Raw genomic sequence first — 21,336 nt, forward strand, 5'->3', positions numbered from 1 at the left:
GTGGATAGAAAGGGTGGGCTGGCAGCGTACTGTCCAGGGGTCCCATCCACGCCCGCCTTGACAGCCTGTCATTGACTTTCAGGTGCCTGAGGCCAGCGCTGAACTGTCACCAGAGGAGAGGAGGGTCTTGGAAAGGAAACTGAAGAAGGAACGGAAAAAGGAAGAGAAAAAGCGGCTGCGAGAGGCAGGCATTGCTGCAGCTCAGACAGCCAAAGGCCAGACCCCGCCAGCCAAGCCCTCGGCTGCCGTTCTGGCCCTGGAGTATCTCCAAGGGTAAGCACCACTGTGAGCTGAATCCAGAACATTCTGCCGCTGCCATGGTTCTGGGAAGAGGTCCTTGTGGCAGGTGGGGAATGTCACCCCTTGACTGGTGTTGGGGAGGCTCCTCCCCTGTCTATTCTGTATCCACACAACTACCCTCAGGCACGTCCCGTCTGTGGCCACTGTGTGCCCAGCCTGCAGATACACCACTATCTTAGCTGGGCACTGAAAACAGGTATTCTGGAAGTCAGGGAGACCACATCTCTGAACCACAGTGCGTTGCAGATTGTGACAGCCCCACAGCTAGGAATCTTCCCAGGTGTTTTGTTTGGTTTTTAAGATTAATTTTATCTTTAATTCCGTGGGTATGTCAGACCTTCCTGGACCTGGAGTTCCAGGCAGGAGAGTGTGCGATCCTTAGCTCCTGGGCTGTCATTCCAGCCTCCTCCCAGGTGGGCTTTCTAAGCCACGACATCTGCCTACAGGAAGAAGGGTGAATTGGGGGGGGGGGCACATCTCATCGTGGTGGAGAAGGGTGACACAGCTAGTCACGTCACGTCCATGTGTGGCAGCTCTGAGTGCATCCTGGCACTTCCTCCTTCCTACTTGCTCAGTCCAGAACCCCAGCCCATGGAACAGCGCCGCTCACATTCAGGGCAGGTCTTCCCGCCTCGGTTAACCCCATGTAGACACTCCCTCACAGATGTGCCCAGAGGTTCATTTCCTGTGCAGTTCTCAATTCTGTCAAGTTGGCAGCGTTAACCGTCACACTGGGCGGGTGCTGAGAGAAGTTTGGCTTGCGGTGGCGGGCAGCTGGAGCCTCACAATAACTGCATCTCCAGAGAGCCGCCCTTCCTAGGGCCCGAGTGTTCAGGTGCAAGATCCGCCATGCAGGAGGCCACACGCACAGGTGGGCATGGCAGCAACCACAGTGGCCAGAGCCAGGTCAGCTTTTAGGCAGATCAAAGGGACCCCAAAGAGTCAAAGAGCCTTGTGGAAAGGTGGTTTTGCAAGAGCTGCAGAGGCAGGAGGCTGCCCTTTGCTCTGAAGCTGGGGCTCTAACAGGAGTCCTTGTGATTGGTCAGCTGAGGTCTCCTGGGATTAATGGGGTGATCGAACTCATGAACCAGACAGTGATCTTTCATTATGTCCGGAGTGTCCCTCCTGGCCCTGGTCATTGGGATATCCTTATAGCAGGCAAGAATACAGAAGGGAACATGGGTTAGAAAGAGATTCCCACCCATAGCTCCTAAAGCAGAAGAAACCTTGGTCCCAGAATCCTCTACAAGATCGCAGGGGGCAGTGGGCCTTGGCATGGTCCCCTCTGGGAGTTAGACCAAGTACAGTGAGGCCAACTCTGCCTTCATTTAGGCCCTACCGTGTCTCTGGCAGGACTGTGGGCCAGGCCCAGGTGGCATTGCAGTCTCTGGAATGTTGACAGGTCCCTGTACTTTATCCCAAGCCTGGTGTGTGTGCTTAGGATGAGGCCCCTGGATTCTCTGCCTTTGTATCCAGAGAGGGGATGGTGCAGCCTCGCTTTTAATACCCACAGAGTGGCTGGGGACCAGGGCAGACCTAGGGATGTCTTTGTCCTGCCAGATGGCGACTTCCTTGCCACCTTAAAGTGCAATGGACTCAGAACAAGCCCAACCCTGCCATTTCAGGTATCTGGGGTGCAGCCTCAGTGTTTGTGGTCTGTATGTAACCTCTCGCCGACTTCTCCAGGCTGGTGTCCTGTCTCCACTTTGATCATGGCTCTTTCATCCTCCTGCTCTCAAGAAGTCACTCTCAGGGACATAGGATATGTGCGAGGGATGGAAGGATACGGGGTGTAGGGCTTGGAACAGGACATAAGTCAGAAAATGTAGCCCTTGACTGTCCTGGGGCCTCACACCACCTGAGTCCCTCCTTGGACTTGGTTGGACACTCAGGTAGGTGGTAGGTGGAACCCAGCCCAGCCCTGAGGCGAGTGGGAACTGTGGCTTCAGTGGGCCATCTGTGAGTCCCATGAAGCCACTGTGAGAGCAAGGACCTGAGGTTGGAGCCTGGGCCCACAGCCCAGGAGGATGTAGAGACCTGGTGGGTGTACTGGGGGTCATGCACAGCCTTTCAGTGGACTACAAGGGAACTCCCAGCTAATGATGGCACACTTCAGACCCTTACTGCCGAGGCAGAAATGTCTGAGGAGTTAGTGAACCAAGACAGAGGAAATGAGCTGGAGGATTGGAGCGTGGATCCCAGAACTGAAGAACAGCGTGGAGACCAGCCTGAAATTCCATCTTCAGAAAGCGGGGAGGGGATCCCAAGACCAAACTGGCATGGAGACTTACCATATTGGCAAACTCTGGGTTTAATTAAGAGACCCTGCTTTGAGTCAGGCAGTGGCAGCGCACGCCTTTAATCCCAACACTTGGGAGGCAGAAGCAGGTGGGTCACTGTGTTTGATGCTAGCCTGGTCTATGAAGCGAATTCCAGGACAGCCAGAACTGATACACAATAAATCCGAGAGAGAGAGAGAGAGAGAGAGAGAGAGAGAGAGAGAGAGAGAGAGAGAGAGAGAGAGACCCTGCCTTGCCAGGCAGTAGTGGCACACACCTTTAATCCTAGCATGCAGGAGGCAGAGGCAGGCAGATTTCCAGATTTCTGAGTTCCAGGCCATCTTGGTCTACAAAATGAGTTCCAGGACAGCCAGGGCTACACAGAGAAATCCTGTCTTGAAAGAAAGAGAGAGAGAGAGAGAGAGAGAGAGAGAGAGAGAGAGAGACTTTGCATCGGTGAGCAAGGTGAAAGAGTGATTGCAGTCTCCATGCATGCATACACACATGAAAACGCAAAGGGAAAGAAATGAGCCCAGCATGCTGTCACACTTTCTGTAATCCCAGTACTTAAAAGGCTGAGGCAGGGGGATGACCCTGGCTATATAGTGAGTTTGAGGCCCCCTTGGCTATTTAAAGATCGCTCAAAAAACAAAAATGAATTGATAGATTCAAGAAATTTAGAATGCTCCCTTTAAAGTCATAAAATAACAGAATTGTACAGTTGGAAATTGATCCGGAGATGGAGTAAGGGACCCCCCACAGTAGGCGTGCTGAGGGTGCACATCCCCCTGAGCCAGGCTCCTCCACCACGAGCTTGCAGGTAGTCTGGCCTCAGAGCCCCTGGGACCGTCCTCCATATCCTGAGTGTCTGTCTTGGTTCCCAGGTGGGCCCAGAAGCAGGAGAGCTGGAGATTCCAGAAGACAAGGCAGACGTGGCTCTTGCTGAACATGTATGACGAAGACAAGGTCTGTGCACAGCAGACGGGCATGTAGGACATTCGAGTGACAGGGTCCACAGGGCCCATGCGCAGGTGTCCATCTAGGCAAGGCTCCTGCATGCAGATGAGCACCTGACCAGGACCCCTGCATAGGGACTGGGTCTTCCAGGTGCCAAGACCTATACATGGCATGCTGGCACATAGATGGGGTCCTTGCACAGAGGGTAGTCCACCTAAGTGACCGGATCCATATCCAGCACGCAGGGGCCAGGTGAGGGACTCTGTGCACATGCAGGTCACATGGGCCCCTACGGCAGAGGTGCAGCCTGGGAGGGCTGTCCTTGTGGTCCCATACAGTGGTGTGTCATCTTCTCTCACCCCTCCACCCATTTGCCAGGACCCTAAATCCCTTCCTTGTCCTCCGTGCCACCTGCATGTGCAAGAGAGTGGGTGTGCCGGGCTTCTCTCAAGGCGGGATCTGGTTCCTTGGGGAGAGATGGAATTTGGAAGCAGAACCCAACAGCTAAGTTAGGGGGCTGGAGCTGCCCTGTCGGTGCTGAACTCCCATAAGTCCTCTGTCCTGCAGGACTCCCCTACCCTTCCCCCAGGGCCACACCACTGCTTCCCCCCAGGCTGCTCCCTTGAGTGTCTGTCTGTCATACAGGGTGAAGGATGTTCCTTGTGTGCCTCTTAGGGTGCTGGGTGCCCATATGTGGAGGCGTCAAGTGAGGGCTGTGCCTGTCAACCCCACCCACCTTCAGGCACAGGCCTGCCCCCGCTGTGTGGGTCTCCCCGCTGTATAGTGTCTTCACGTGGGCATACTGAAAATAAATGATCTTGAAATAGAAACAAAGTCAAAAGCTGTGGCTAGGGCTTGGTGGGTGGAGTGCCTGCCTAGTGGGCACAAGACCTTGGGTTGCGTCCCCAGCCCGGCATACACTGGGTGTGAAGGTGCACACTTGTAACCACAGCACTGCTGTGGGAGAGGGAGGGAGAAGGAGGAGGAGTTTGGGGTCACCCTTGGCCAGTCTGAGCTAGAGATGGTGCCTCAAAAGAAGTTTTTAAAATGTATATAGGGAATGTCTGAAGCATAGGAGAGTCCTGCCAGCACACTGGCCTCTTTTCCATCATGCCCCCCCTCTCGTCCTGACAAAGTAGCAGCAGGGTGGTTGGTGGGGGGGGAGGGGTCACTGGCACACAGCTCTGCCTCCCATCATGAGGACAGTGTGAGCTGGATGCCTAGGCCGGCGCGGGGAGGAACCCTAGTCCCTGCCCCTGCTCAGGATCCCCATGCCCCGGCCCTCAGCACTGTCCTCTTTCCCCCAGGTTCCTGATGAGCACTTCTCCACCCTGCTGGACTACCTCGAGGGGCTGAAGGGCAGTGCCCGTGAGCTGACAGTCCAGAAGGCCGAGGCCCTGATGCAGGAGCTTGATGAGGCCGACACCGAGGCCAGAGATGCACAGCTGGGGAAGATGGAGCGCCTCCGGCAGGTGCTACAGCTGCTCTCCTAACAGGAGGAGGTGGCCTTGGGTCCCGAGGACATGCTGGCTACCTCCTCTGCGGCTGTGGGAGCAAGCAGGTCACCGGAAGGTCATGTGCCTTGAGGACTTCCTTCCAAAGTCCTGGGAAGGACCCCCCCCACACACACACACACACACATACCTATACACAGTCCTGGTGCCTTGAGAGTTGAACATGGTCTCCCGGAAACAGCTCCCAGGTGCCACTCCCATGTGTGTGGCCCCAAGGTGGCTGTGAATAGATTCTATGAATGAAATCTCAGAGACTGGCCCATGCCGGCTTTCCCCATCAGCTAGGGTTCCCTGGTGTGGGGATGGTGGATCTCCTACATACTCAGTCTGAGGGCCACTGCAGTACAGCCTAACAACTCACCTGCCTACAGGGAAGCCCTGCTGGGGACTTGAAGTGTGGATCCTGGACCTGTATGGCCGCCAGGAGCTACTAGAGACTGCTGCCCCTTGACCCCGGCTGGCTTTCAGCAACCACGTGTTGTCCCTCAGTGTCAGGAGTAGGTCCAGCTCCTTCTCACTGGGTTGTCTCAGCCCACATGTTGGAAGCAGAATGACTAAGCATTTGTGTCTGGACCCGCGTCACTGTCAGAGCACATAACCGACTCTCAGTGAGTGAATTTCCTGGGGACCATAAAGAAACATCCATAGATGCCATGTATGGAGGGCACTGACTGGCCAGAGAGGATGTGGTGCAAGTCTAACTCAGTGAGCATTGAGCTCACTGGGTTTGCATGGGAGCTGTGCAGGGTCTGTCTTCAGCCTCCTGGGCTATCCAGCCCACAGCTTTCAGAGCCCCTCACTCACAACCCCTGGGCATCAGAGTAACTTTTACACACCCCTGGAATAGAGCTATATAAAAGAGGTGTACAGATCACATATTATCTACTAGATCATAAGAACTTTATTTTAAAAGCAATTCTGAATATATTTAATTTTGTCATTTATTAAAGATTTAAAACAAGTTTGCAGAGGTGTGCAACCTTGTTGCTGAGAACTGAGGGGGAGTATGGAAAATACTGAAAGCTTGTTTTCCATAAACTGTCTTAAACCGTGAGGCTAATTCCAGCTCTCAGGAGGCAGAGGCAGGCAGATCTCTGAATTCGAGGCCAGCCTGGTCTACAGAGTTGAGTTCAGGACAGCCAGGACTGCACAGAAACCCTGTCTTGAAAAACCAAAATAAAGCCGGGCGGTGGTGGCGCACGCCTTTAATCCCAGCACTCGGGAGGCAGAGGCAGGTGGATCTCTGTGAGTTCGAGACCAGCCTGGTCTACAAGAGCTAGTTCCAGGACAGGCTCCAAAACCACATAGAAACCCTGTCTCGAAAAACCCAAAAAAAAAACAAAATAAATAAATAAAGCCCTGAGACTGATAGCATCAGGTCAAGGGCCAGGGAGTTTCAGGTTGCAGATCATGCAGCAGGAGTGCACACATGATGTGTTCAGGTCATGTGACAGGAGTGCACACATGATGTGTTCAGGTCATGTGACAGGAGTGCACACATGATGTGTTCAGGTCATGTGGCAGGAGGGCACGCATGGTGTGTTCAGGTCATGTGGCAGGAGGGTGTGCACGGTGTGTTCAGGTCATGTGGCAGGAGGGTGTGCACGGTGTGTTCAGGTCATGTGACAGGAGGGCACGCACGGTGTGTTCAGGTCATGTGGCAGGAGGGCACGCACGGTGTGTTCAGGTCATGTGGCAGGAGGGTGTGCATGGTGTGTTCAGGTCATGTGGCAGGAGGGTGTGCATGGTGGTTCTGAACATGCATGTGTGCCCAGAACCAAGGCTACAGGAAAGTTGTGCTATGTGACACCAGGAAACAGGATTTGTTACACGTTTAACTGTTTGTTTGTTTGTTTGTTTATTTATGGTTTTTCTAACCAGAGTTTTTCTGTATAGACCAGGCTGGCCCCGAACTCACAGAGATCCACTTGCCTCTGCCTCCCAAATGCTGAGATTAAAGGTGTGCATCACCACCCCCAGGCTACACATTTTACTTCTGATTTTTGATTGTTGCACAGAAATGTCTGACTTGCCAAATGTTTTTTTGCCCGAGTAGAGCTGCAGCCCACAGTTGAAGAGGCAGGAGGGAATGGTGGCTGGGATCTCAGGTGGATCAGGTGACTCCCACACCAGTATCCCTCCCTACATGGATGTTAATGGGCCCAGTCTCTCAGGGGTCTCCTTTGGGTGGTGACAGCTGCTCTGATTGATGCAAGGCCCAAGAGGACAGAGTTCCACCGCCCACTCCCAGCTCTAAGTGGACAGGACTTGCGTCACACTGAGGAGATAGATGGCCAACCAGAGCCAACTGGGCTAAAGCCAGGCTGCCCTCAGCTGCCCTCAGCTGCCCAGAGGTCCAAGTGAGCCTGTGAAGAGCAGGCTGTGAGAGTTCCTTTCGATCCTTCTGCCACTAGAAGGCGGTCCAGTCCCTACCGCCTTAAGCACTGCCCTCCTGCCTGGAACAAGATGCCACATGGCAGAAGAGAGGGCGCACTCTGGGGTAGCCCCCGGGCTGCAAACTCTACCAGATCACTTGAGTGAAGCAGAGCTGAGCTGTCCCTGGGTCTTGTGAAAGTGTTAGGGTGGAACTGGACAGTGGTGAAAAACATTGCTAATCCCAGCACTCGGAAGGCAGAGGCAGGCAGATCTCTGCGTTTGAGATCAGCCTGGTTCTCACAGTGAGTTTCAGAACAGCGAGGGCTGCATAGAGAAACCCTATCTGGGGAAAAAAAAGTGGTAGGCTTGTATCAGGTCCCTAGCACTTGGGCACAGTGGCAGAATTCTGCATTCTTGTGGGAGAGAGGCAGCCGGCCAAAGTGTGCACCTTTCCCTGGGTCATGGGTCTCAGGCAGTCTGGCTGTTTGTACTAAGACCCTACCTCACCTGCAAAGCCCTGTCCCCAGCCTTGTCCTGCATCCCTCAGACACTTCTGACACTTAAGGTTTAGTTACTTTAAAGCCCTGGCTGGGTCTAGCATCAAAGCAGTGTAACATCAGAACCCAAGCGGGGACTCATCCCTGTCTCTTTCACCACCAACCACCAGACTGTTGGTGCCAGTTCTGGGTCTTACATTTACTCCAGCTGGCTCTTCCCACTCCTGGTGGCATCCTGCCCTGCCCTTCCGCACTTGGGGAAGCCTTGCACTGTCTGTCGCTGTCTCAGGGGCACTTCTGGAGCTGGCATGTTGTCATAACAGACATGCGCAGCAGGGTTATCAGCCTGCGCGTTCCAAAGCCTTGAGTGGGCACACAGAGAAAGAGGGAATGCAAACAACAGCACAAAGGAGGGAGTAGCCAGGAGGATCGCGAGCCATGGCGCTGGGTCTCCTGGTAGCCAGGTCGAGAGGGAAACGTGGTGGGTCACTCACTGTCGGTGAGACCTGGCTTTAGGGACCTGGCAGAGGGTTCCCAGGAAATCAGCTGGAGATGCTCTTTTCTGCCAAGTCTTGCCCCAGGTCACCAGAGTGTCAGTCTTCGCAGGAGAAGGGGACAGAAAGGTCAAAGGTGGAGCACCCCGAACTGTGACTGGCAGATTCTGCCTAGTTAGAGAGATAGGAGGGTGCACTGGGGACTGTGGAAGGGCTATAGACCAGGTATCTGAGTTTGGGGACCCCCATGGCCTGGTGCGGAGCTGGTATAACCAATAGTAGGCTCTGGTGGGCAAGGAGAACAATGAAGAAACTGAGACCTAGTTCAAATCCCCGTACTCTGGGGATTTGACTGCCTTGGGAACCAGAGTAGAGAACAGTTTGTAGTGTTCAGAATGAAGGAGCCTGGAAGGTGGGTTTCTGGGAACACCGTATCAGGCCAAGGTAGGGATGCTGGGCTAAACAGGAGACATATCTACCCCCCCATGCCCAGATAAAGGCCAGCTTCCAAACTCCAGTGGGCAAACGTGGGCAGCCTGGCACACTGTACACTGTGACGTAAAAGTTGTGGTACTCAGCTTGTGGTCCAGAAGGACAAAGTAGGCACCGTCTGCCTGTCATTCATTGCTAGGGACGCTTCAACCACACCATAGCCTGCAGTGGAGAGGCAGCGTGGCTCTGGCAGTGTGCAAGCACCCTAGGATCTAGGCACTGCACACAAGGTCTGGGCAGGGGGCCGCATGGTAAAGGCTGGGGCAGGCCGCAGATCCAGGTCTGCGGGGCTGAGGCCAGGTGGGGGCAGCAGATGGTACCGCTGGAGGAGGCCGGCAAACAGCAGGAAGAGCTCCATCATGGCCAGGCTTTTTCCAACGCACACCCGGCGGCCTGAAAGAGAAACCAAAGCACCGTGTAGGGTGCCAGGCCTGCTCCTGGAGGGGAAAGGGCAAGCAAGAGCTAGTGAAGGCACTCCCTGGAGGCTGAGGGCCAGCAAGTTACCAGTGGAGAAAGGCAGGAAGGCACCCCGCTTCACGAACCGCCCATCTGCATCCAGGAAGTGGTGTGGGTTGAACTGGCTTGGGGTCTCCCATTGCGTCTTGTCCAGGAGCACTGAGGTCAGCAGAGGGATCACAGGCGTGCCCTATAGGGTAGAGGGGTCCCAAGGTAGGCTGATCTGCTTGGAGGGAGGGGACGGGGCAGAGCGCCACCTGGGGGAGTTCCTGCCTCCCACCTCCACCAACTGGACAAGTGAATATGAGACCCAGGAAGTCCCCTGTCCACCCGATCAGAGCAAAGAAGTAGGACGGCACCTTGGGAAGCAGGTAGCCCCCCAGCTGGATATCAGCAGTTGTGCAGCGGGGCACATGGGGCAGGAGTGTGATGTACCGCTGGGTCTCATGCAGCACCGCACTGGTGTAGGGCAGCGCTCGCTGGTCCTCTGGCCGGGGTAGCTGCCCCGGGCCCAGCACTCGGTCCAGCTCCTCCTGCACGCGGCCTAGGCCAGAGGGTGGCACTGTTTGAGTGAGCCCCCCTTCCCCGGGCCCCTAAGGGTTCCAACCCCCTACCATAGGGTGACTCTCACCCTGCACATGCGGGTGCTTAACCATTAGGAAGACTGCCCACTGCAGTGTGGCTGCTGTGGTCTCTGTTCCAGCCATGACCATGTCCAGTGTGCAGGCCAGGACATTGGCCTCACCAAACATGTCCTCAGGGTCATCCTCCTGCAGGGCGGATGGTTAGAAATGGGCTTGAAGCTCTGGGGATCCAACCCCAACCTGTGGACCCACCCCAGTCCTAGGCGCCAGAGGAGAATGAAGTAGAAGTCAGGCGGGGAGGGGGGGGCAGTGAATAGCATTTACTGAGGGTCCACCCAGCCCCAGTGCCCATTCCAGGGACTTTGAGGAGCCAATCTCACAGAGGAGGAGACTGAGACTCCCAGCAGTCCCCAGCAGATGGGAAAGAACCCTCAGTAGTTCCCTCCCCGAACTGGGGCCACTAAGCCTCTGACTGGTCTCTGGGAAAGTCCCGGCCTGTCCACACCTGGCCCTGTTGGAGCAGAGCCTCCATGTAACTCGGCATGGGGCCGCCACTTGGCAAGGGTGGTCTCCGTGCCTTCAGCAGGGTTCTCAGGATGGCGCGCACCTCCTCGATCTTGCTCAAGACAGGCCTGTGCAACCGCAGCAGAGCCCCCAGCCGGGGGAAGGTGTTGAACAGCTGAGAGTGGGCGGGACAGTGGGGTAGGGTAGAGGTGAGGTGACGGATGCAGTCACTGTGAGCAAGCCAATCCATCTAGCAGCAGGTGCATCGGGCAATGCTGCCCCTGGCCACAAGAGGGCACCAGGCCAACAGTCCTGAAGGCTTACCACCCTCCTGGAAGTCTGGGGGCTAGGAGGGAATCTCAGGGCATTCAAGAAGGAGCCAGGTGACCTGATGTACTTGGATGGCCAAGACCAAGAGTAATGACTGCCTAGGAACGTGTTCCTTGCTATCATCGCTGAAAGGGAAGGGCAAAGGAGGGATGGCTACCATGGGGAAGGAGTCACAGCTATGGGGTCTCATAGGTCTTGGAGAGGGGCAATTTGTAGCTTACGGTAGAGTGGGTTTGGTGCCAGTAGGCATTTAGGATTCCAGCAGCCCCTACATTGGCAATTACTGGTAGGAAATACCACATACTGCTCTAAAGTGATAGGGACCATCCCTACTGCCCGAGCTATCCAGAGGGACCCTGCCTCTCCATCCCTCAGGGAGTGCTCTGAGGATGAACTCACTGCTTGCTCTGACTGCACAGGTGGGATGCTAAGAGCGTGCTCACCACAGTGACCGCCCTCCCTACCCCCTATGGGGTCTCATCCTGAGTCAGGGCCCAACTGTAATAGCTGGGTGCTGGTTACTATGTGTCTTCTAGGATTCAGTTAGCAGCATGGTGGCCCAAATCCAGGACTCTTTAAACTTTAGGGCACTGGGCATAGGAAGGGCTCATTTTCGTGATTTCTGTGTTGAGGAGCGTGTGGTCAAGAACATCTTTAGTTTCAGTACTCACGAGGTAGAGACAAGTGGATCTCTGTGAGTTCGAAGCCAGCCTGATCTATATAGAGTTCCAGGACAGCCACAACTACACAGAGAGATACGAATGCTCTGAGATTCTCTCTCAAAAACTAAATAAGAGGGACCGGAGAGATGGTTCAGTGGTTAAGAACACTGGCTACTCTTCAAGAGGACCCAGGTTCAATTCCCAGCACCCACTTGGCAGCTCACAACAGTCTGTAACTCCAGTTCCAGGGGACCTGACACCCTCACAACAATAAATAAATGGTGCTTGGATGTGGGGGACCTCTGGAACATGGGCCCCACAATACTGCTAAGGTCTGCCAGAGAGCATAGGCTTGGTTCACGTGCAAAACGTGCCAACCAATGTCCATCTTTGACCAATGTCACCCATTCCTTGCTCATTTTATTTTTGTTTTCTCTTTGGAAACAGGGTCTCATGTAGCTTCGGCTGCCCTCAAACTCACTATGTAGTGGAAGATGACCTTGAATTTATGACCCTCCTGACTCCATATCCAGAGTGCTGGGATGGCAGGTGTCTGGTGCTGGGCCTGAAACCCGGGGCTTCGTGCACGCTAGACACACGCTCTAGCAGGGAAGCCACATTCCCTAACCCCAGGGCTCCTTGTCCAAAGGGTGACAAAGCTGGCAGCTGGGCAAGGAGGAAACGTGGTGGGTACCAAGCAGCCCTGACCTCACACACACACACACACACACACACACCCTAGTTCAACAGGGGCTCATTTCTCTGTGGCATGGCGGCCCCTCACCTGTATGCCAGGTGACCCCAACAGGACCATGACCTGGTCAATGAGACTCAGCAGGGACACAAACACAGGGTCCTGGTAGTCAAAGCGCTGGCCGAAGACAAGTCCGAAGGTGATGTTGCAGGGTGCCCAGCCCAGCAGGGCCAAGGGGAAGGGCTGGCCTGGAGGTCGGGGAGGAAAACAGGCATCAGGGGGGGCAGAGATCCCTGAGGAGGGGCAGCCTGGGCCCCCACTCACCTCCATAGCTGTCCAGCTGCCTCTCAAGACAGGCCAGCTCCTGCAGTACCTTGCCCACCATGGGGGGCTGTCCCACCCCCAGGCTGTGCAGTGTCCGCACCGTGAACTGGCGAGCTGCCCTCCAGTGAGCTCCAGAGGAAAAGAAGATGCCTGTTGGGTAGACATGAGCTGTGAGTGCCAACCACTCCCTATCCTGATGATGCATGCAGGGAATTGGGGGCCCAACTGGGGGCCCCAGGCTCAACTCCAGGCCCCTCCCTTTCAGAGGTTACCCTTGGTCATACCTCTCTAGGCTTGCCATAGACTGATCCTGTTCCTCCCCAGCACCAGCCCGAGAGGCAAGACCTCCCCCCCCCATCTGTCAGGGAATCCCAGAGCCCACCTACCCCCGCCTTGCTGGATGAGCTGGAAGATGGGGATCGGGGGCCTGTCGGCCAGTTCTTGCCTGGTCCCAACCAGGGCCTCCCTCACCACCTCGTAGCCTGACAGCACCACAGTCTTCTGAGATCCCAGGTGGACTGTGAACACTGGCCCATAGCGTTCTGAGAGCTGGTAGGGACAGACAGGCATCAGACAGGCAACCCCTACCTACCCTCTAAGAGCTGGGGTTAGCAGGACAACAGTATTGTGGACTTTCCAGCTGGAGGAGACCACCCCAAGAACCCCTCCAGTCTCCCCAGGAAGGGGTGCTGTTCAGACTGCCATCTCCCCACTTCAAAGATAAAACAACAGCAACAAAAACAAAAAACTCTGAAAACAGAAAAGCAGGAATTGAATTTGTGCCGGTCTCACCAAGAGCCATGACTGGGCCTTCCCAATATCTACTGCCCAGAATCAGACCTGAAGTAGGGCCTGAACCCCTGAACCTAGTGCCTGAAGCCACGTGGAGTCTAGCCTGATCCACCCGAGGAAAGGTGGGGACAGAGCCACTTCAAGTCAGGTCTGCAGGTGTGTGGACTTCTCGACAAACAAGAGTCCCTTGGACAAAGTTCAAGGACCTCCACCCCACTGAGTCTGTCAGCCCTGGTTAGAGGCAGGGCAACCAGCATACCTTCTTTACCTCTGGGTCCTGGGGAGAACCCATACCCCAGTGACACTCCCCTGCCCCTCAAATAAGAGCACTGCCTAACGATCTGCAACCGTACCCCATTTCAGTCACTACTAGATACATCTGCCAGCTTCTTTCTCGCTGTCCACGCAGGCTTTCCTGCAATATGCCTCCCGGAGCCCACCCTGCCCACCACTCCTGAACCATGACCCTGGACTGCGCTTCCCGCTGTTTGCTTGCTTGCTTATTTGCAGTGTGGGCATAGAACCAGGCCCTTCTGCATGCTGAATAAGCACACTACAATGAGCCACATCTCCAGCCTGGGTTATGCGTTACTTCCTACCCCTGCTCTCTGAGGACAAGCCTCTGGGCTCTTGTATCCCACACTGGCTTCCCTTGTCGGAGCTGGAACACAGACACCATCGAGGCAGTGAGATGACATCGGACTGCCTACCCTACCTCCATCAGTGCCCGGTCCTGTTGGGTCACACCCAGCAAATGCAGGTTCCCCAGGAACGGCAGAGGGCGAGGCCCAGGGGGCCACCGAGGGGCCAGGGTGCGATGCCGGGCATAGCCCCAAAGTAGCCCCCATAGCCCCAGAAGCAGCAAGATCCCCGAGACACCCAGGAGCAGCAGAATCATGTGAACAGCTGAGCTGAGCAAACCCTCAGCTCTCCAGGGGCCCCGTGATCCCCATGCCTTATAGCCATCCTCCCTAGGGCGTGCCGGCACCCCACCCACCCCACCACCCCGAGAATGTGGAATGAGCAGTTCGCAGGGGACAGCCCAGCAAGAGACTTAAAGCAACAGGCTGTGTGAAATGTGGGGTCGCCTCTGTGGCAGGGAGCCTGAAGCTGGGGCCAAAAGAACCTCTGTACGAGGTGAAGAGCCAAGGCTTTTTGGTCACAGGTTGTCTAAGCCTGGACCATTCGGGGTCAAGCTTCCAGGATATCCACACCCTTCCATGTGCCCCCAGGTTCCAGTGACATGGTCAAAGTCCATTGTCTACTCTGTCCTTGGTTCTCTGGGAACCTGTTAGTTCTACATAGTCTCCTCATCAAAGTGGAACTTGTGGTTTTGGGGACTTCTTCCTCATTCTGAAAAGAAGAGTCTCTTGCGTCTTCAGATTGGAGCCTCCAGAAGCAGGACATCTATCTAACACTGAATACTCTGTGCAGCCATCAAGGGCCTCAAAGCCCACGGCCTTCAGAAGCAGCCAGAGTCTTCTGAAGTCAAGGGAGCTCACCCCACAGCTTGCAGTAAGGGGCAGGGCCACCCAGACACTGAGAGGCTATCCAGCAGACTGTGTACAGACACAGCAGGTGGCCAGGTTTATAGCCCCAACTGTCTGGGCCTTAATCCTGCCTCTTAAACCCTGGTGGCCTCACTGGGGAGGAGGTGCCGGTGAGATAGGATTGTGCGGGGTGGGTGACTTTTGGCACCAGAAGTAGCTGGGCTGCTTCCCACAGCCTGCCTCAACATGAGGCACCTGGAGTGCTCCCCCCACCCGACCTCCAGTAGGGCCCCTCACCATGGGGCCTGTCCCCTGGGGTGTCATCCACACCCTGCACAAATGCTGAGCTGAAGCAGAAGCCATCCCCGCTCCCTGCACCCAGGTCTTGCTCCCCTGTATGACTTGTGGAGCAAAGCTTACCTAGACTGCATCTCACCTGCACTGTGAGTGAACCTAGCATCTCTATTCCCTGGAACAGCATGAGCCTGGGCTGGGACAGTTCCTTGTCACCACTGTAGATGTCTGGGCCATGCTTCAACTGTTGCCAAAGCCACTTACTGGGCATCCCAGGCAGGGATCCAACCCAGCCAGGGAAATCTGCATAATTGCTTCAGGGAGCACTTCCTGAGCACTCACAGTGTGCCAGCCTTGGCCGGGAGTCAGGGCTATGGAAATCAGAGGCAGAGGGAGCAGTGGGATCGTGCCATCACAATTCCAGGGCAAGATTGGTGCAACTCCGTTTGCCATCGACTATGCATTGGGCGGGGATGGCGGGGGGCGGGGGGAGTCAAGGCAGATGGTGTTTTATGGAGTCTGTACTGCAGCTAGTGAGCTGAGATTTGCCTGACTGTCGGGGACAATGTGATGTGGAGTAGGTGTAGAGAAGCCAGGAGAGGTGTCAGGGTGGTCAGGGCTGGAGTCTGCAACCCCTCCAGGAGCAGACATGAGCTCACTGCTAGCATGAGAGTCCCTAAAGACCCACAGAAGGTCACCCCAAAGTTGCTTGGATGAGTAAAGTGATCTGATGTCCAGATTTATGTGAGCATCTCCTTCCTGGGGCCCTAGAGGAAGGCTGGAGCATCCATGCTTGTGCCATGACTGGTGTGGCCCAAATCCTCCTACTTCTTCCTCCCAAGGGCTGGGATTACGGGCAACACTACCCAGCTAGCTTGAGGGCTATTTAGGGGAAGGATTTTTGTTGTTGTTTATTTGATAAAGGGTTTTCACCACTCAAGTAGCTCAAGCTGGCCTTAAATTTACTACCTGACTGAGGCTGACTTTGAACTCTTAATCCTCCAGCCTCTCCTCCCCTAGGGTTTAGATTGTTAGTGTGCACCACGCCCAGTTGAAAGAGTCTGTGTGTGTCTGTGTGTGTTACGTGTCCACACGTACATGTTCATATGTTGCAAGTACATATGTACCACAGCATGTGTGTAGAGGTCAAAGGATGACCTCTGGTGTCAGTTCTCAACTTCCACCTTATTTGAGACGGTCTCTTTTTTGCAGCTGCATATGACAGATTAGCTGGCCCGAGGGCTTCTGGGATTTCTCCCATCCTCACCTCTGGTCTTGCTGTAGGTGCACTGGGATTACACATGTGAAAGGTACCACGTCCATTTTTACATAGAATCTGGGAATCCTCAAACTTGCACAACAAGCATCTTAGCCCCTGAGCCATCTCCCAAGCTCCGCCTCATTTGTCCGGACAGGATCTCTCTGTCACTGGCCTGGAGCTCACCAGTCCAGCTAGACTGGCTGCCCAGCTAGCCAGCAGAGGCTGTCCTGTCTCGGTCTTCTCCGTGCTTGAGGATGAGTGCATGCCACATGCTTTTCGTCTGACTTTACATGGGTTTGGGAACAGAAAACAAGCCTTCATGCTTACCCATTCACCCCCAGCACTTACAATGTTATCAACACACACGAGTCCACATGCTTAGCGCACACAAATCCACATGCATAGCGCACACAATCTGGGCTGCAGCTAGGTACAGTTTGGTAGCAGATCACTCACTGAGCGTGCACCAGGCCCAGGGCTCCACTCACCAGAGCCAAGAACAAAAAGGGTGGGGAGAGGGATTTTAAACAGTTTCGGATGTGTTTTGGCATGTGCCTGGGCCCTTACCGCAATTAAACTAGCAAGCATCAGTCACCTCGGAGTTTCCTCGAGCCCAGTGTGTCCCTCAATCCATCATACATTGCTTAATGCTGTTTTTAACCATGACTGTGTACCCAGAATTAGACACGGGCCTCCTCTGCTGGGCTGGGCATGGTGGGCGTGAACGTTCGTGTTCCTAGCCTGCAGCAGAGTAAAAATCAGGGTAAAGCAGAGGGAGGTGGGTGATCCCAGCGCTGGGGAGGTGAAGGCAGGAGGATGGCGAGCTCTGGGCCAGCTTGGCCTGTATAGTGAGGCTTGGTACTGTGCACACCTGCGAAAGATGTTGCAGAGTGGATTCTGAGCAAAGGGATGGACACCTGGGTGAAGTGCAGGGTTTGTTATTTCTTGTGGGGCTTGGAATCAAAGCCAGGGCCTTGCTAGACAAGTTCTCTATACTGTGACACATTCTCAGCCCCTCACTGGGGGCTTCCGAACAGGTGCTCGATGAATGAAAAAAGAATTAAGAAATCAAAAGGACATGACTGCCCCTAGGTCACGCTGGAGAAGGTTTATTGTAGACACGAGGGAGAGCATAGCCAGAGGCAGGGACGTCTAGGAGACTTCATGATCCTGAGCTGGGCAATGTGAGGTGGAAGGGGAGAGGGGAGAGCCAGGAGAGGAAAGGGCAGGTAGGCAAAAAGAGCCAGGTTGGTGGTGGTGCACACCTTTAATCCTAGCACTTGGGAGGCAGAAGCAGAAGGATCTCTGTGAGTTCAAAGCCAGCCTAGTCTGCAGAGCGAGTGCCAGGGAAGGCTCCAAAGCTACAGAGAGAAACCCTGTCTCAAGGAAAACAAAAGAAAAGAAAGAAAAAAGCAAAGCAAAGAAAAAGAACCAGGTCATCAAAATCGCTGGATTATCTAAATTAGGGCAGCTGAGGGAAGGGCAGCTCAACCCCTAGGCTGGAGAAATTTGGGGTGGGGGCAGGGCATGCCAGCTATATGCCCTGTCACAGGTAGGGACTAGGGACTGAGGAATATTGGGAGAACCTGGTGGTCAGGCCCGTTGTGATATGTTAAATAGGCACCTTGAATTACATTCCACTTCTAAGGTTCTGAGACAGAGTCTAAGTGTATGTAGTTCGGGTTGACCATTAACTCCTCCTCCCAAGAGTGCTGGCTGGCGTGGTAGGCACCATCATGCCTGTAGCTGTTCTTTTTCTTTTTTTTTTTTTTCTTCAGTGCTGGGGATTAAATCTTAGTTTTACTAAGCTACATCTCCAGCCCCGGGCTGTTCCCTTTTTAAGTTTTTATGGAATTTCCCCCACACCCTGCAAAGGTGTGGCGCCAACTGTCTCCAGTGCGGTTGCTCAATCCACTGAGGGTCTGTTCTCATCAGACTTACTTGGGGCCAGGCTGACGGTTGCCCTGAGCAATCGTGTGTGCAGAGCTCTGATTCTCGGTTCAGGTTCCATCTGGCCTTGACCAAAGATGGCCACGCAAGATGCTCCCGGTCGTATGTCCTACATGTAATACAATGTTGTGTTGGTATCAGAAGGGTCGGAAAGGGTCTGTATTTCCCACACTTGGCTCTAGAGGCACTGTGGGGGATACTGAAGCACTCCACAGGCTAGGTCATAAAGCGATGGCGTTCCCACCCAACTTTGGGAGGAAGCCTGGGTGACCGGGGAGAACCTAGATGTAGAACACAGTCCAAGGACACAGCCACACTCCTGTCGTCAGCCTGAGTGGGCTGCTGTAGTACAACATCAGGTCAAAGCTGGGAGTTCTGTCGCCCCTTTTCAGACACAAACTGAAAATTATATATAAAAAAGAAACATCTCAGGGCTGGACAGATGGCTTCCTTGGTAAAGTACTTGCCATTGCAAACGTGGCGACCTGGGTTTAGATCCCAGCTTCCTTAGGAAAGCCAAACAGTTGGTACTTGATATTCACTTGGCTCTCCAGCTTGGCCCAGTTCTCTCTCCAAACCCTGTCCTCTCAGAGGAGCTGCTAGGAGTCCAGTTCCACATTTCCGGTGGCATGGCTGCTAGCTTCTCAAACCCCCGCCTACCACGACTGGGAACAAACTCAGTCTGTGGAGGACTAGTCAGCATTCGGAACCTACAGGATATTCAAGCCCTCTCCTTCGGACAGACTATGTGATTCCTCTCCTGTCCCTTCCCCTGCCAGATCTCTGGCAGCTGGAGGATTCACCCAGGAGTTGCTTTGCTCGAATATATCCGGTCTTTTACTTTTTAATTCAGCTTGATCTGGCTTACTGCGTTGGCAGAGAAACCTGTTACGGGGTTATGGAAAACTTATCACCTGAACATTCCCAGTGATGACCAAGTCAGACTAGCGGATCCCTGGGGTTTACTGGCTAGTTGGCTAGCCAGTCTCCTGAATTAGGATGCTCCAGGGTCAGTGAGAGAGTCTGTCTCAAAAGATGGGGAGATGGTTTAGTAAGTATGGGTGCTTGCTATACACAACCATGAGGGTTTGAGTTTGAAATGCTAGCATCCACATAAAAAGCCAGGCATGACTGCGCATGCCAGGAACCCCAGCACTGGAGGACACAGACAAGTGGATCTTGAGAGCTGGTTAGCCAACCAGCTTTGCCAAAAACTGGTGAGCTTCCAATTCAGAGAGAGACCCCACCTTAAAGCAATATGGAAGAAGATGCTTAGCATCCTGCTTGGGCCTCCACATGTGCACACGCAGGTATATACAACTACACACACACACACACACACTTCCCTCAACTAAACAGCTAGGTGTGGTGGTGCACACCTTTGATCACAACACTGAGGAAACCAGCACTTAGGAGGCAGATTTCAGTGACTTTGAGACCAGCCAGAGCTACAAACAACCAAAAAAAAGCTCATACAAGGCAGTACCCATTTCCTAGGAATGAGGTAATTTCCTAAAAGCTTGCTGTCACGGCCCAGGCACCAGTCCCTACCTGCTTTCTTGGTATTTCAGGGCTGCTGACCGAGGTCCTGCCACCTCAGGGACAGAAATATCCTTTCATTTTAAGCAGAAAGGGCTGCTTGCTGAGTCATAAAAGTCACCATTCTTCACAGCTCCAAAAAAAAAAAAAAATTGAGTAACTCAGTGTGTGCCCCCTGGTTCCAGGCATGGGAAATATGGGAAAAGGTTGTTTATATGACAAGAACAAAGTACAGCCGGGTGGTGGTGGTGCACGCCTTTAATCCCAGCACTTGGGAGGCAGAGGCAGGCGGATATCTGTGAGTTCGAGACCATCCTGGTCTACAGAGCTAGTTCCAGCAGGACAGGCTCCAAAACCACAGAGAAACCGTGTCTCGAAAAACCAAAAAAAAAGAAAAAAAAAGAACAAAGTACAGTTTTCCTTCTGGAGTCTCCCTGGCCACGCTGTGTGTGTGTGTGTGTATGCACATGTGTGCAAATGTGTGTGTGGTATATGTGTGCATATGCGTGTATGTGTGTACCCCGTGCACATGTGGAAACTAGAGGAGGATGTCAGGCGTCCTGTCCACCTTATCCCCTTGTGACAGGTGTTTGCTGACCCTGGAGGTAGGCTGGCAGCCAGCACACCCCAATCCCTTACAGTGCTGGGGATTTAGGCCGGGTGACTTTTTCTTTTCTTTTTTTATGGGCTCTAGAGATTTGAACTCAGGTCTTCATGCTTATATAGCAAGTACTCTTGCCTGGTAAGCCATCTCCCCAGGCCCCTTCCTGAGAGGTGAACTGAACTAGGAGGTTTGGGTTAGGAGGTGGTACCCCTCTGCCAGGCAGCCTACAGGTCTGAACTCTGGAAACTAAATCCAAACTCCCACACAGGAAGCCAGCATGGGACTCAGCAAGGAGACCAATGGATAGCTATGGGGGGGAGGGTCCAGCAAGGTAAAAGCGAGTGGGCACTGGGGTGAGGCTAAAGATCTGCTGGCTAACCACCTCTCAGCAGCCCCTGGGAATTATTAGGGATGTTGGGATCCATCAGAGGATTGTAGAGGGACAGCGGCCCCGAGGAGCTGCTATGAGCCCATTGATGCTCATTGCCAGGGTCTGGATGACTGTGTGACATAGAGACCATCTGTGGTTGAGATGGAACGATGGACAGCATCTCACAATCACAGCCAGTGTTGTGAAGCAGGGAGCAAGTGGTCTTCTCTGTCCCCAGCTGGAAAGCAGGGTTTTGGGGACAGGTGTTGTTGCCATAACAAGTCAGTTGACTGCATTCCATTACCACGGAACATTCCTTCCAAATCCACATGGCACAGTATGCCCCAGGACCTGATGGCCTCATCTGAAATAATGTCGCGGCAGATTTTGAGCAGCTGAGGCTGAAATTGTTCCAATGAGGTGAGCATGGTGGTTAACACCTTTAATCCCATCACTCAAGAGACAGAGACAGACAGCTCTCTGAATTTGAGGCCAGCCTGGTCTATGGAGAGAGTTCCAGGACAGCTAAGGCTATGCAGAGAAACCCTGTTTCAAAAAAACAAATGGAAAACA

At 54.0% G+C, this 21,336-nt stretch overlaps 2 protein-coding genes across 3 annotated transcripts in view; one reads left to right on the forward strand and one right to left on the reverse strand.

Moving 5' to 3' along the window:
• Positions 1-6,725, forward strand: part of C3H7orf50 (chromosome 3 C7orf50 homolog) — a 100,227-nt gene extending 93,502 nt beyond the window's left edge. The window contains exons 3-6 of one of the 2 annotated variants that reach the window (XM_057764197.1): positions 83-273; positions 3,464-3,545; positions 4,844-5,008; positions 5,422-6,725. In XM_057764197.1, the coding sequence (XP_057620180.1) occupies positions 83-273; positions 3,464-3,545; positions 4,844-5,008; positions 5,422-5,484 (501 nt within the window). In that variant the 3' untranslated portion in view covers positions 5,485-6,725. Of the gene's footprint in view, positions 1-82; positions 274-3,463; positions 3,546-4,843 lie in introns of both variants that reach the window. The other variant, XM_057764198.1, reaches the window with a different exon arrangement.
• A 2,389-nt stretch (positions 6,726-9,114) lies between these two features.
• On the reverse strand, positions 9,115-14,153 carry LOC130870689 (cytochrome P450 2W1). Its single transcript, XM_057763423.1, has 9 exons — positions 13,971-14,153; positions 12,850-13,012; positions 12,464-12,613; positions 12,230-12,387; positions 10,455-10,628; positions 9,997-10,135; positions 9,725-9,909; positions 9,414-9,555; positions 9,115-9,302 (listed from the first exon to the last, which is right to left on the reverse strand). Exons 1-9 carry the CDS (start codon positions 14,151-14,153, stop codon positions 9,115-9,117), a joined length of 1,482 nt encoding a protein of 493 aa, XP_057619406.1.
• Between the last annotated feature and the right edge of the window lie 7,183 nt (positions 14,154-21,336).

The sequence above is a fragment of the Chionomys nivalis genome, chromosome 3 (assembly GCF_950005125.1).
Source record: "Chionomys nivalis chromosome 3, mChiNiv1.1, whole genome shotgun sequence".
NCBI lineage: Eukaryota > Metazoa > Chordata > Mammalia > Rodentia > Cricetidae > Chionomys > Chionomys nivalis.

Bases quoted from the DNA above. Each gene is read 5' to 3' on its own strand.
- LOC130870689 (XM_057763423.1), bottom strand. From the start codon at position 14,153: ATGATTCTGCTGCTCCTGGGTGTCTCGGGGATCTTGCTGCTTCTGGGG. The intron at 12,388-12,463 runs GTGAGTGGGGGC...CCCGACCTCCAG, and splicing joins GCAGCTGGACAGCTATGGAG to GCCAGCCCTTCCCCTTGGCC. The intron at 9,556-9,724 runs GTGCCGTCCTAC...TCTACCCTATAG, and splicing joins GGGGCTACCTGCTTCCCAAG to GGCACGCCTGTGATCCCTCT.